Here is a 12,190-nt window from a genome sequence, read left to right as displayed (position 1 = left end):
AAAGATTATTTCCCCCCCACCCCTTGGAATTGAGTTTATATCTTCTTGTTTTAGTTGTACAAGAAAAGCTTTTTGTTATAACTGTTACTACTGTCTGTTAAAATCTGTTCTTCTGTTTGGCTTTCCTGACCTGTAGTCTAGCTTTCCCTTTTGCTGCTCTTTGATAGTTAAGCATTGGCATCAATCAGATAAAATAATGTATTAATTACTTCTGGGGCACCTGGTAAAAAAGACTTGAGGTGCAAATAATATGGCTTTATCTTTTGTAAGTTCTACTAGTGTGATTAGGTTTATTTCAGGGGAAAAAAAGCTTAGATAAGGGTTTATTGCTGTCTTGTTCTGTCAGGTTTAAAGTTTATCGAATATGCCACTTTAACTGGAAAGCTAAAACTTTGATTCTAGGTCTTCCTTTAAGAGTCAAGGGAAAAATATATGCATCCATTTCAACAGTTTGCAAAAATATAGTCACTTTGTAATTCCTGAGAGCTTCCTCTACTTTTAGATTGGAAAGGAATTTAATGGAAGACGACGAAAAGACGCCTGGGAATATAATCTTAGACCATGTCTGCTTCTCTTTGTATAGAGAAGTAGAACTGTTCCTTAAATGTTAGACAACTTTGAGTGTTTCAAACATAACATTTCTTTATGTAGTGTAGTAGCAGTCAGTACACAGCAAAGCCTTTGTGTGTCTAAACACTTAAAAATTAGGTTGTTTTTGTTTTTCCTTCCCTCCTTGTGCCAATATGTAACAGGCCTACTCTCACTGTTTGTTTGTGCATTTGCATAGTTCCTCCTGTATACAAAGAGAGTCTCAAAACATAATTTTACATATTACTTTTTATGTACAGCAGTGGTTACTTACATCTGCAGTAACTTGTTTTTCTTTTTCTGAATTGCTTGCTCTATGAAACAGTTCCCTTTACCCGAATTGGAGTTGGAATATGTCTTGTAGAAAAAAATGTTAATTGGATTGTTTGCTAAAGTTAGAAGCCTTTCCTTCTTCCCCTGGAAAAAATTGTACAGATAGTTCTGGACATGGCAGAGAACAGCCAGTCTTAAACTGTGAGTCTTCTGGAAAATAATGGTCATCTCTAATAAGCTCCACAGCAGTAAAGTTTGCATTAGTGTTCGGTTTGGAGGTCAAATTTAGAAAATGTTGGCTTCCCACATGCTGAGTTGCTCTTTGTACATCCAACCTTTTGCCACTTAGTATTTCTGCTACTTAAGAATGAGTTGTGCTGATACTTCCTTCATGAAATCTTCTAAATAAGCTGGAAGGCTCACCGGTATATTCTCTTTCACATACAGGCTCGTGTTATGTATGATTTTGCTGCTGAGCCTGGAAACAACGAGCTGACTGTCAGTGAAGGGGAGATCATCGTCATTACCAACCCGGTAAGAAAACCAAGATGGAGTCAAGGCTTCAGTGCACTGTCCTGACCTACTTCTACCAGGTGGAAGAAGAAGGGAGCTAGGTGACATCTGAAAGCCCTGGCTACCCTCTCCTGAAGAAGCAGCAAATAAACTAAATACAAAAAAATTTCTAATAGTTTTGTGGAAACAAATGCAATGAGCGGTTTTGGAGGACAGGGGCCCTCTCAGCTTGTGCCTACACACCTAGGAATTTGCTCAGCTTTGTTCCCCTCTAAATAGGGCTGAGTGCCAAGGCAGAGGAAGGAGCTAATTATGGTGATACCCTTTACATGTGAACGTGTTGTCTTTTTTGTGTGCCTAATGTTCCACATTTTGTGTGTGTGTAATCTTTCAGGCGCTTGCCACTTGCATTTAAATTTGACATGCCAACTCCCTTCTTGTTTTTTGGTTTTTTAATCAGTGACTTCAGCATTCCAAGTTTGTTCAAAGAACTTGCCACAATATTTGTGGCTAAATTTGTGTGTCCTTTCATAATTAAAAATATATGGGCAAGGTACAGGGAAGGAGTGGTGAAAATGATATGGTAATAATACCAAGGAGTTCTTAAATTAATAGTACTTCTGAGCACTGACATTTGATTTGCGTGTATGGTTTGAATTTGAGTGTGCTTTTATTGTCCTGTATAATTCTTACCCTTGGTAACGAGGTAAGTGTTAGTTGATTCCGCTTTTGATTTTTGTGTAGTGATATGGCTCAGTGAGTAGACTTTCGTGTTGAAACACATACAAACAAAAGCCGCCTCATCTTGATGCCAGGTTTTATTTATCTGGTTGTATAGGAAACATGGGTTCTGCAGAATAAGTTAATTCTTTGAAAAGCCTAGTCATGTATTATTCTGATAATTTTTAGTTCCACTGACCTTAAATATTTGAAGCAGATATTTAGTGGAACCAGCACTCTCTCGGATAGGATGCTATGCTGTGGCAGAGGTAACATTTTAAATGAGTTCAGGAGTTTAATGCTCACAAGTTTCACAAAAGTAGGACTAACTAAATAGTTTATCACTTTTAAGCTAGTATCTTAAAGACAACTGTGTGTTAAGGCAATATACTTAAAACCAAGTAAAATTTTATTTTATGCTATTCATGATTAAACTGTGGGATAGATTGCCACAAAGGCTCTTGATCTTTGTTTATATGATAAGTTTAGACAGCAATAGTCGTGAAAGTCCATTGATGATTGCTCTTAAGTGCAGTGGTGTAAATGTGCCTTCTGGATCAAGATGTCATTGCGCTTGCAGTTTAACCAAGCTAGTTGAATTTATAATCCAAGATGTCTAGTTGTTTCTGTGTTCTTGAGTGTAACGTTTTAGGTACATAAGAAAAGGCAAATGAAAGTTTTTTTTATTTCAATAACGGATTGATCTTTACTGTTTAAAATCTTGAATACATAAGCAGAGTTCTCCTTACTATGTTCAGGATTACATAAAATTTCCAAGTGAAAGAACAAAATTGTGAATAAACAAATACATCCATTAAAAAGCAAATTAAGAAAACCTGAAATTCAATAATTGCTGTCTAGCATATATGATTCAAGTTTTCAGCTGTGAATTAGCTTGACATGTATCTATGTGTTCAAGGAACAGCTTGATTTAAAACAGAACTGGCTTATTCTAGATAATGTTGTCCTGGAATTGACTTTGCTTAACTGCAAAGGTCTGCAAAGGTTTCTTCCTGTATGTAGAATGTATGTGTTAACAAAACAAACAATAACAGGATGCCCCACTGAGATCAGAGCTGAACTGTGTTAGTTCTTTCCAAACTAATAGCATAAGACCTGCCTCCGAAATTAAAGGTAAACTAGAAAGAGTGTCTCCAGACCTTGCATGGCATATGCCTCTCTTAACCTTGAGATTATCCTTAATATTCTTGTGGGTTATAGCTCCCACTCATCACACACCTCTGCACCTTCAATAAGTGAAGCAGAGTTTTTAGAGATATTACCAATAGCTTAATTCCTTGAGTCATGTTTCTTTATAATCCATTGAATAAAACTAATGCTTCGGGAATAGCATACTGAAAGCTGTGTTTTGATGTAGTCTGTGTCCAGAAAATTGACTGTGGTTTCATAAATGATCAAAAGTGCTGAAAATCAACCTTTTTCCCCTCATGCTTGTTAAATCTAAAGTCCAGAATAGCCGTGCGAAACAAGCACGGTCTGTGTTCTGTTTAAATGAGTATCTGCTGCTTCAGGAGACTTAAGCAAGTTTGTTCATGGTCATACAGTCATAACTGTATTTTGAACATTGCATTTGACAGCAAGACAGTGCTTTCTCCTGAGCTTTTTAAAGCATGCTGTGACATCCATCTAGCAAAACTATTTCTATATTATTACTTCTTTTAGGATGTCGGTGGAGGCTGGTTAGAAGGAAAAAACAGCCAAGGCGAGAGAGGACTTGTTCCAACAGATTACGTTGAGGTAAGTGACTGCCGCACTGCTCTGCACTAAGAAAGCAGAACTACCGAAAAGGCCATCCTCTGGTTCGCTGATCAGACTGTAATGCTCAAACATAAGACTTCCAGTGTTAAAGCTTGGAATGTATAATCTTACTGCAGCAACTGTAGCTGGCTTCGGAGACCACTGCAAACATGCTGTCCAAAGCTACTGTGCTTCTTACTGGTTTCCCAAGAAATGCAGCAGGAGGTTGTCTATAGTTGTCTGTAGTTCAAAACATGAACTGTTTTGAGTCTGCTTCTGGTTTTGGGGGTCTCATGATCCAATAATTGTTTCACTTTCCTGTTTGAAGATACAGATACGGAAGTGAAATGAGTAATGCTTTTTACACTGGTGCTGCTGTGGCTGATTTGCCACATGCTCATAAATCTCTGGAATGGAACTCTGTTTCTGGGGCTCAGGTTATGGGATCCCAAATCCAGGGACTACTCTGCTCATCTTCTTCCTGAGGGCTGTTGCTGTCTCTTCAGTGTGTGTTGATCTGCTCTTTGTTTAAAGACTGATGGTATGGGGGTGGGGATGAAATGGGGGTCTCAATGCAAAGACTGGAATCCAATTCACGCTTGGAGGGCCCAGTGTCTGTATGTCTGCAGGTTGCCAGTTAGGTGAAGACTCTGGCTGTAATTCCTGCAGCCTCCTCTTAAGGCATGTGCCTCCCTTCCTTCACCACTGCTGTGTTTATTAAAAAGAAAAAGGGGGGGGGAGGTGAGGGGAGGATGCTTGTTCACGTAACCTTGTTTTTTGTCTTCACTTGGCTAGCGCATGGTTTAGTAGCTTTTGGCTCTCCCAAACTGATCCTCTTGAGTATTGAGTTCCCAGTATCCAAGCAGTAATGCTAACAACCTTGTTAATCCCCAATGAATTTATAGTTAGGTGGCCACTGCCACAACAGCCTTACGTGTTACACTGTGATAATGCAAACCAGTTCCATCTGTTGTGGAAATAAATTATCCAGATTCTCATATCAACTTCTTGTAAAAGGTAATATTCAATTTTAATTCAAAAAGGGTATATGCAACCATCTTAACATCTAGTGACATGAATGTTAGGATGATTAATCAAATTATGCTGTTTATCATATATAATGGAAGCATGAAAAAATCTTTTGCAACTTTTTCCATTTCAGATTATAACCGACGGTGCAAAAGATGGAATTAGCTGCGGTAACTCATTAGCTGACCAAGCCTTTTTTGACTCCCTTTCTTCAAATACAGCTCAGACCAACTCTGCTGCAAAAAGCAGTAATCAGGTATGTCTCCAGGTTTTTCAGGCACAGTGGGCATGGCAGGTTCTGTTGACATAACTGCTTGCACTCTTAAATTGTGCTGTACCATATTTGTGAACCCTCATAAAAGTACTAATTAAAGTAACGGTGTTTTCATTAGGGAACACTTTTGTTGAATATTAATGATATGCGTGCCTGTTAAGCTACTGTCCCTGCTGAAAAAATTAGTATTCTAACACTTTCAAAAATAGAGCATTTTTAGTCTTTCCAGCCTGCAATCATATAAACCTGTGACTACTTCAGTCTCTGTTTGTACCTCAGTTCTGTATAAATGCACTCTTAGCAAATTTATTTTCAAGTTACTTGTGTTAGTATGCTAACCTTTTCAAGGAACTATAACTTTCTTCTTTTTAAATGTCTACTACAATTGGGTGGTCCATGCATCATCAGCCAGAATGAATGGATATTTATCTTTTTCAGAATTTGAGTAAGAGTTGTTTCTTTGATTAAAAAAGATGAAGCAAGTTCATGCATTGTCGCTAGTCAGTTGGAGAAGAGGCTGACTTTGGTTTTGCTGGAAGAATGTTTTTCTTTTTTTTCTTTTTTTTTCCTTCTTTTTTTCCCCTCCTTTTATTCATTGTTTTTTGCCCAGCATGTCAGTTCATTAAGCAGCAAGTATTTAGTCTCAAGTCAGATATCTGAAGACATACATTACCTTAAACGCAAGCTGTTTATTATGGTCTACAGACTGCTGCATGTTGTACATGTTAAACATTTCAAAGTCCACAGGAGAACAAAATCTGCTTTTCCCAACAGCAGCATGCAAAAGTCTTACATGTTGAAAAGTAAATGCTTTACTCATCGTAGCATCTGGGGACACACACCTGGGTCAGTTAAATATCAATTATTAGTTTTCCTAATTGTAACGTGCAACCCAGGACTTTGACATGAAGTGAGGTCTCTTGAAAACTGTACATGGGGCATTTTTGTATGACAGTGAATGTAACAGTTCACTGACTGTATAGTGTTTGATTTGTGCTTCCGTGTATTCAGCTGGACAATGCCAGGATTCTGATTCTGTGATCACACGTATAGTGAGAACTCCAGACCTCACTGTGACTATTTCCCTGTTTATTACTACTTTTTTTTTAATTGATGCCTAGTTAATATTTAGGTTAAACACAGAACTCTTGAAATGCCTTATTAATTTCTCATGTCAGACTGAGCCAAAAGCATTGATTATAGGTTTGTTTTCCCTCAGTAAAACTTAAAGTAATTTTGAAGGTAGAGTGGGAACCTCATTTCTTCTGCTCTGTCTGTTACCCTTGCCCCATTTTTTCCTCCTATAAAGTTTCTAGCCAAACTTCACTTCTGGGTAAGCTCAAAGTATTTGTAGCAGTTACTTCTGTCAAATCCAAATATTGTTTCTCTTCTGAAGGAAGAGAAATGGATCACTTAATTTGGCCTAGGAAGAATTGTTTACTAAGAAAAGAATATACAATATTTTGAATGGTGGTAGAGGCATCTGTCAGAGGTTGATCTGTGCTTAGCACAAGTTACTCGTGCCTGGAGAAGGGAAGAAAAAAGCCCTTGCCTATATAGGAGGAAAAGGTTAAAATAAAGATATCTATTATATCCTAAATAATAGAGAATTACTATGGTAATCTAGTTTTGGAAGTTGCATTTCTAGAAGAGGGAAAAGCTTGAAAATATGGTCACTTTACAATACAGTTTACACAGTATCAGCAGTATGCTGGCCCTGTAATTTATGCAAATTGCAGTTTCTTTTTAACAGATTTGGGAAAGGAGTAACTTCAGGCGAACAGCTGATCTCCTCTATTTCAGTGCCTTATTCGTATAAGTGTCCTATTTCTCTCCATTATCCTTCAAATGCTGTGTGAGACAGTTGGGAGAACTAAGGTACCATAGTGTATTATAATAAAACTATACTGCTAACATTAACAGGAGAGAGAGAAAGGAGGAGAGTGTGCACCTGGATGCAGCCAAGGCCATGCAAGATGCGGGGGAAGCAAATTCCCTCAGGCTAGTGTGTTTGGGTCTTTTGTTTTCCTGTTTTTTCATAGTAGGAACCATACTGTTCTGCATGGTGAGGATTTTATGTCATAAGTTATTTCATTTTCTCAAGTTTTTTTCTTTAACCGAGTTCAGTAACTGCAGTGCAGTTATATGTATTTTCTAGAAAAACAGCAGATCTTGATTTGAAGACTGGTTTCTTCAGCTTCTAATATACATCTGGTAGTTTGTTCCAGTGGGTTATTGCTAATAGGAATTTAATTTGTATACTAAGCAGTATACTGGCTTCCACTTTTGGCTGTTAGGCCTTTCTTCCAGATCAGAGAGCTCTTTAGTGCATGGTATTTTCTCCTTGCAAGAATTCTATGGTTAATTGTCCTCGAATAAGAAATTCTGTCTGTTTGTTCTATCTGTCTGGTGTAAGACACTTTTCCTGACCTCAAAAAAAAAAAAGCTTTCTTCTGCAGTCTCTTTGATCTTGTGACTTGTCTGTAAAATGTGTGCATTGGTCCTGTGTATATCGCATGATTCAAACAGGTTTAACGTTGCTGTTCTCGTGTAGAAAAGCCTGATACAGTGAAAGATTGCATTGATTCCTGTAATACTGCATCAGGAGTTTGTACTGAGTTGCTCATCCCCTGCATACTAGCTTCTCTTTTAGAACTTATAAGAATATGATCTTGTACTTTGTGGGTATGGCCTTTCTTCCTTAGATGTATTACTCTGCATTTGGTTATGATAACATTTATATTGTTTAACATGAATTCGCTCAGGCACTTTGGATTGATCTATGTTCAGATGCACATTTGCAAGCAATTGACTTACTCTTTTCAAGTACCTAATGAGTGACTAGGTCAATATACAAAGCACTTAATCTTAAATGAAACTTGTGTGTTCAGGCTATGAAGAGCAAAGAAAAATGACAAAATAGGTGTCAATGTAAAGAGAATTGATGCTTGAGGTGGCACAGTGTTGGGAACTAAAATGTTCATAGATGTAGTCCGGTGGGCTGAGTAAGAAATAGCTGCATTCCTAAATGCTGACATTTTATGCTCTTTATTATATTTCGTAGTAACATGGGGGGGTACAAGTTTATTACAGGAAGACTTTATAAAAGCACTTCTAAATAAACAGGATGTTTTGGGATTTTTCCTAGTACTACTGTATTGAAGAAATTACTTTCTGTAAACGTTAAGTCATTTTAACATACACATAATTACACAACACCACCACCTCCCAATTTCAATAAGTCAAAAGATGTTTTAATTCTTAGAATTCCTTCCATTCTTCTAATAGTAAGTGAAATAACAAGTTGTTGTGTAGTCTTTCAGTACCAAGCCTTATTAAAAATAATAGTTGAAATGTGTGAGTGTGGGGGTTTTTTTGGTTTTCTTTTTTAAGAGACCGGTTAAACCACAGTGTTGTGGTTTAACCCTGGCTGGCAGCTCAGCCCCACCCAGCCGCTCACTCCCCCCCTGGTGGGATGGGGGAGAGAATCAGGAAGGTAAAAGTGAGAAAACTCGTGGGTTGAGATAAAGACAGTTTAATAGGTAAAGCAAAAGCTGCATACACAAGCAAAGCAAAACAAGGAATTCATTCACTACTTCCCATCGGCAGGCAGGTGTTCAGCCATCTCCAGGAAAGCAGGGCTCCCTCAGGCATAACGGTTACTTGGGAAGACAAACGCCATCACTCCGAACGTCCCCCCCTTCCTTCTTCTTCCCCCAGCTTTATATGCTGAGCATGACGTCATATGGTATGGAATATCCCTTTGGGGTCAGCTGTCCCCTCCCAGCCTCTGTGCCCCCCCAGCCTACTCGCTGGTGGGGTGGTGTGAGAAACAGAGAAGGCCTTGACACTGTGCAAGCACTGTTCAGCAATAACGAAAACATCCCTGTGTTATCAACACTGTTTTGGTCACAAATCCAAGACATAGCCCCATACCAGCTACTTTGAAGAAAATTAACTCTATCCAAGCCAAAACCAGTGAAACCAGTTATATTTGAATGCAAACTTTAGGTCTGCAACCTTTTTTCTGTCTTAGTTTTATTTTTAAAGTTCAGAACTGATTAGCCGATCAGTTTAGAAATATATCTCAAATGGCAATGTGCTTCTGACAGGGCTTAAAAAGGTTCCAACGTTTATTTTTTAGCTTCATATGTTGTATTTTTGCTGGCATATCTTCATATGCCCTGATAGGTCTGGGAGGGATGACTGCTTTTCTTAGGTAGCAATGCTGCATGTAATACAGAACCCTAAATCATTACAGTTTTCCCAGATCAGTTTCTATGCATGCATATCCCTCTCAAAATAAAACTTACTTCTTCCCTCTGTCTACACCCATCCCTTTTTGCTTTCCAGGCAAATGAGAGGCTTTTGGTTTCCTACTCTGGAATCCATAACTTACTGGTGTTAAGAAAACACCACCAGCTCAAACAATGCCCTACTCCCTGTCTGTCTTTTTCTGAGAAGGTTTTTTGTTGTTCAGTAAATAATCTCCTGAAAAGTAATTAATAAGCAGTAACTAGCTTATAACTGCAAAAAGCAGCTGCTCTTCCTTCTCTTTCTTCACTGAGAAAGATAAAATGACCACAGCAACACTTTGGTGTTGTACCTTACCTGGATTTGCCACAGATGTAAAGTGACGATAGAAAAGGGGCACAGAGGTACTTCCTAAGGAGAAGATAAGAATTCCACGTGGCCCTTGGCAGTTCACACTTCCCCAACTCATTCCTTGCATCAGTAGGATCCCATGGGTAGCTGCCTTGGTAAAGCTTGCAGCTGCTCTTCTGAAGAGCTACCCAGTAGAAGATATTGGGGAGATGAAAGCGATCAGAGGAAGCAATGAAGTTGATTACACACAAACAAGGGAGAAAAATGACTCAAGGTGACTATTTTTACACTCAGAAGAAGAAAAGCAGATAGGAAAATTTAATGTTACATCTGCCCATAACACTTGTGATTTAATGCCTGAAAAGCCTTTAAAAATTATTCAACAAAATACAATTTAAGTAACCCTTAGTTGCCAAAGATAGAGGCTGTTGCATGGCTTTTCTATGGGTCTTGTGCTGTTTTGACCTTGTAGCCTTTGGGCAGGGGAAGCAAAGGGAATGAGAAATCTTTCTTCTCTGTCAATTCACTGTTCCTCTGAGTGGCAATGCAGGTTGCTAATTTTAGACTGTCATTTGGAACAACCGGTGAGTAAGTATATCAGCACGTAGATTTTTTCTGTTTGTTAGAATTGCATATATATTAAAGTAAGGTACCTGTAAACTCCTCTAGTATTAGAATAACACTGGCAATAATGGTACTGAAATGAATATAAGTTATGGCAGCTTAAACTAAATAAACATCTTGAAATACACTGAACACAAAACTTCTCATTTCTGATGAAAAATGTGTGGTATATTTTTCTCTTGTAGTATTTCTTTGATGCTGAGCTGCTTCCAGGGGCTGTAGCAACAATGGATATCCTGTTTCACACTTTTAAATAGTGTTTCTTATTGCAGTTGACCAAGAGATTGTTAGCTTGGTGGCATTTGGAGCCTTCATAATTAGAGTATGTATGGAAATACAAGCATTAATGTAAAATTCATTCTGAGTAGTCTTCTCCAATTGTTTGGGGGTTTTTTTTGGTGATCAAGACTAGTGCTTCTCAAGTCACAGATGTACTTGCATCTATTTTGCACATGTTCCAGGTTCAGAAACTGCTGTTTTAACAGTGATGATCTCTCTCTCCATTCTAAACCAAAACTTGTGGTGGTTTTTCATTTATCTAACTTAAAATGTTTTAAAGTTGTGAACAAATACCAGCTTTCTGTTTTAACAGTAGTATTTATCTGAGTTATTTAGATTTCATCTAAATTAAATCTAAATTACAACTATATTGGCCCAACTTAGCTCTCCTTATTAAGAAGCTCAGTCTTTTTTATCTGTATGGTAGTCTCATTAGTGGTCTGTAAACAAACTATATGTACAATTAGCCGTAATGTAGTCCAGCTATTTACAGCCTGTGTAACATGCGTGTTTGAATGTAGGGTAGAAATGCTATAAATTTCAGTGTACTATATATTTTATTCGGTATGGTTTCTTTCTCCGCCCTTCCCTCTAGAGCTTAAAGTCTAGCCTTCCCCGCGCCTCCTCCCCCCCGCCCCCTGGAGAATAGAAAACTAGTATTAAAAACGTATAAATTAAATTGAAGTGGTGTACTGCCTGTCTGTTTCAGAGTGGAAGTGGATCATCAGCTATGTTGACGTAAGAGCTGTAAGTGTGGCTTCACAGTATTTAAGATACAAAAATAGTTCTTGTAGCCAACCATAAGTTGCGTTTGTAGAGGAGTTTGTTCCCTTTTCTTGACACCGATTCTCTAGTCACTGCCAAGTCTACTTCTGTACAAAGATGGCTGTACAGCTCTTCATAGCTCTGTATAAAATAAAGAGTTTGCATTTCTGTGAATTGCAGATTTTTCAGTTAATTCCAGCGTGACCTCAGTGAGTCCACGTTTCGTGTCTTCAGTTATGTTGTGGCCAGAGCAGCAAGGGCCCATGAGTAGGTACAGGAAGCAACTAACAGAAACCTCTCATGTTTGTATTGTTTTATCCAGTGGTAAATGTGAAATCACTTGGGATAGTTTCTCTCTCAGTAGAAGAAAGGTAAGCTGCTACACAGTTGTTGAAGGATATGAAAATAAATGGACTGTCTTATGTGCAGAAAACCCTTTCCTTCAGAAAACAGTGAGACTTATGTATAGGCAGGATGTATAGTAGTGAAAACACCTGGTTTGGTGTACAGGAGCTGAGGCAACTCTTAAGTTACCTGGTGTGTAGACGTAAGTTGTTGAACGTGCGAAAGGAGGACACTAAAGAAGCTGTTCCCAGAGTTTTGCTTCATATCTTTTCCACTCTTTGCAACTTAGTGCCGGAAAGGCAAATTGTCATTGTTAAATTTGCATACCATAACTTCCCTGCCCCCGAGCTGCTATGAGCAGCAATAAATGCTAAGATTGAAGAAAATAAATATAGTGCTCTTACTAAGAGTGCACTA

General features: G+C 38.2%; 1 protein-coding gene across 3 annotated transcripts in view; it reads left to right on the top strand.

Moving 5' to 3' along the window:
- Positions 1–12,190, top strand: part of SNX9 (sorting nexin 9) — a 64,525-nt gene that overhangs the window by 18,558 nt on the left and 33,777 nt on the right. For all 3 annotated transcript variants that reach the window (XM_075146041.1, XM_075146039.1, XM_075146040.1), the window contains exons 2-4: positions 1,309–1,395; positions 3,778–3,852; positions 5,015–5,137. In XM_075146041.1, coding sequence (XP_075002142.1) covers positions 1,309–1,395; positions 3,778–3,852; positions 5,015–5,137 — 285 coding nt within the window. The remainder of the gene's footprint in view (positions 1–1,308; positions 1,396–3,777; positions 3,853–5,014; positions 5,138–12,190) is intronic.

Source organism: Calonectris borealis, chromosome 3 (assembly GCF_964195595.1).
Source record: "Calonectris borealis chromosome 3, bCalBor7.hap1.2, whole genome shotgun sequence".
Taxonomy (NCBI): domain Eukaryota; kingdom Metazoa; phylum Chordata; class Aves; order Procellariiformes; family Procellariidae; genus Calonectris; species Calonectris borealis.
Note: the sequence above shows the minus strand (reverse complement) of the source record. Positions and strands in the feature narration are given on the sequence as shown.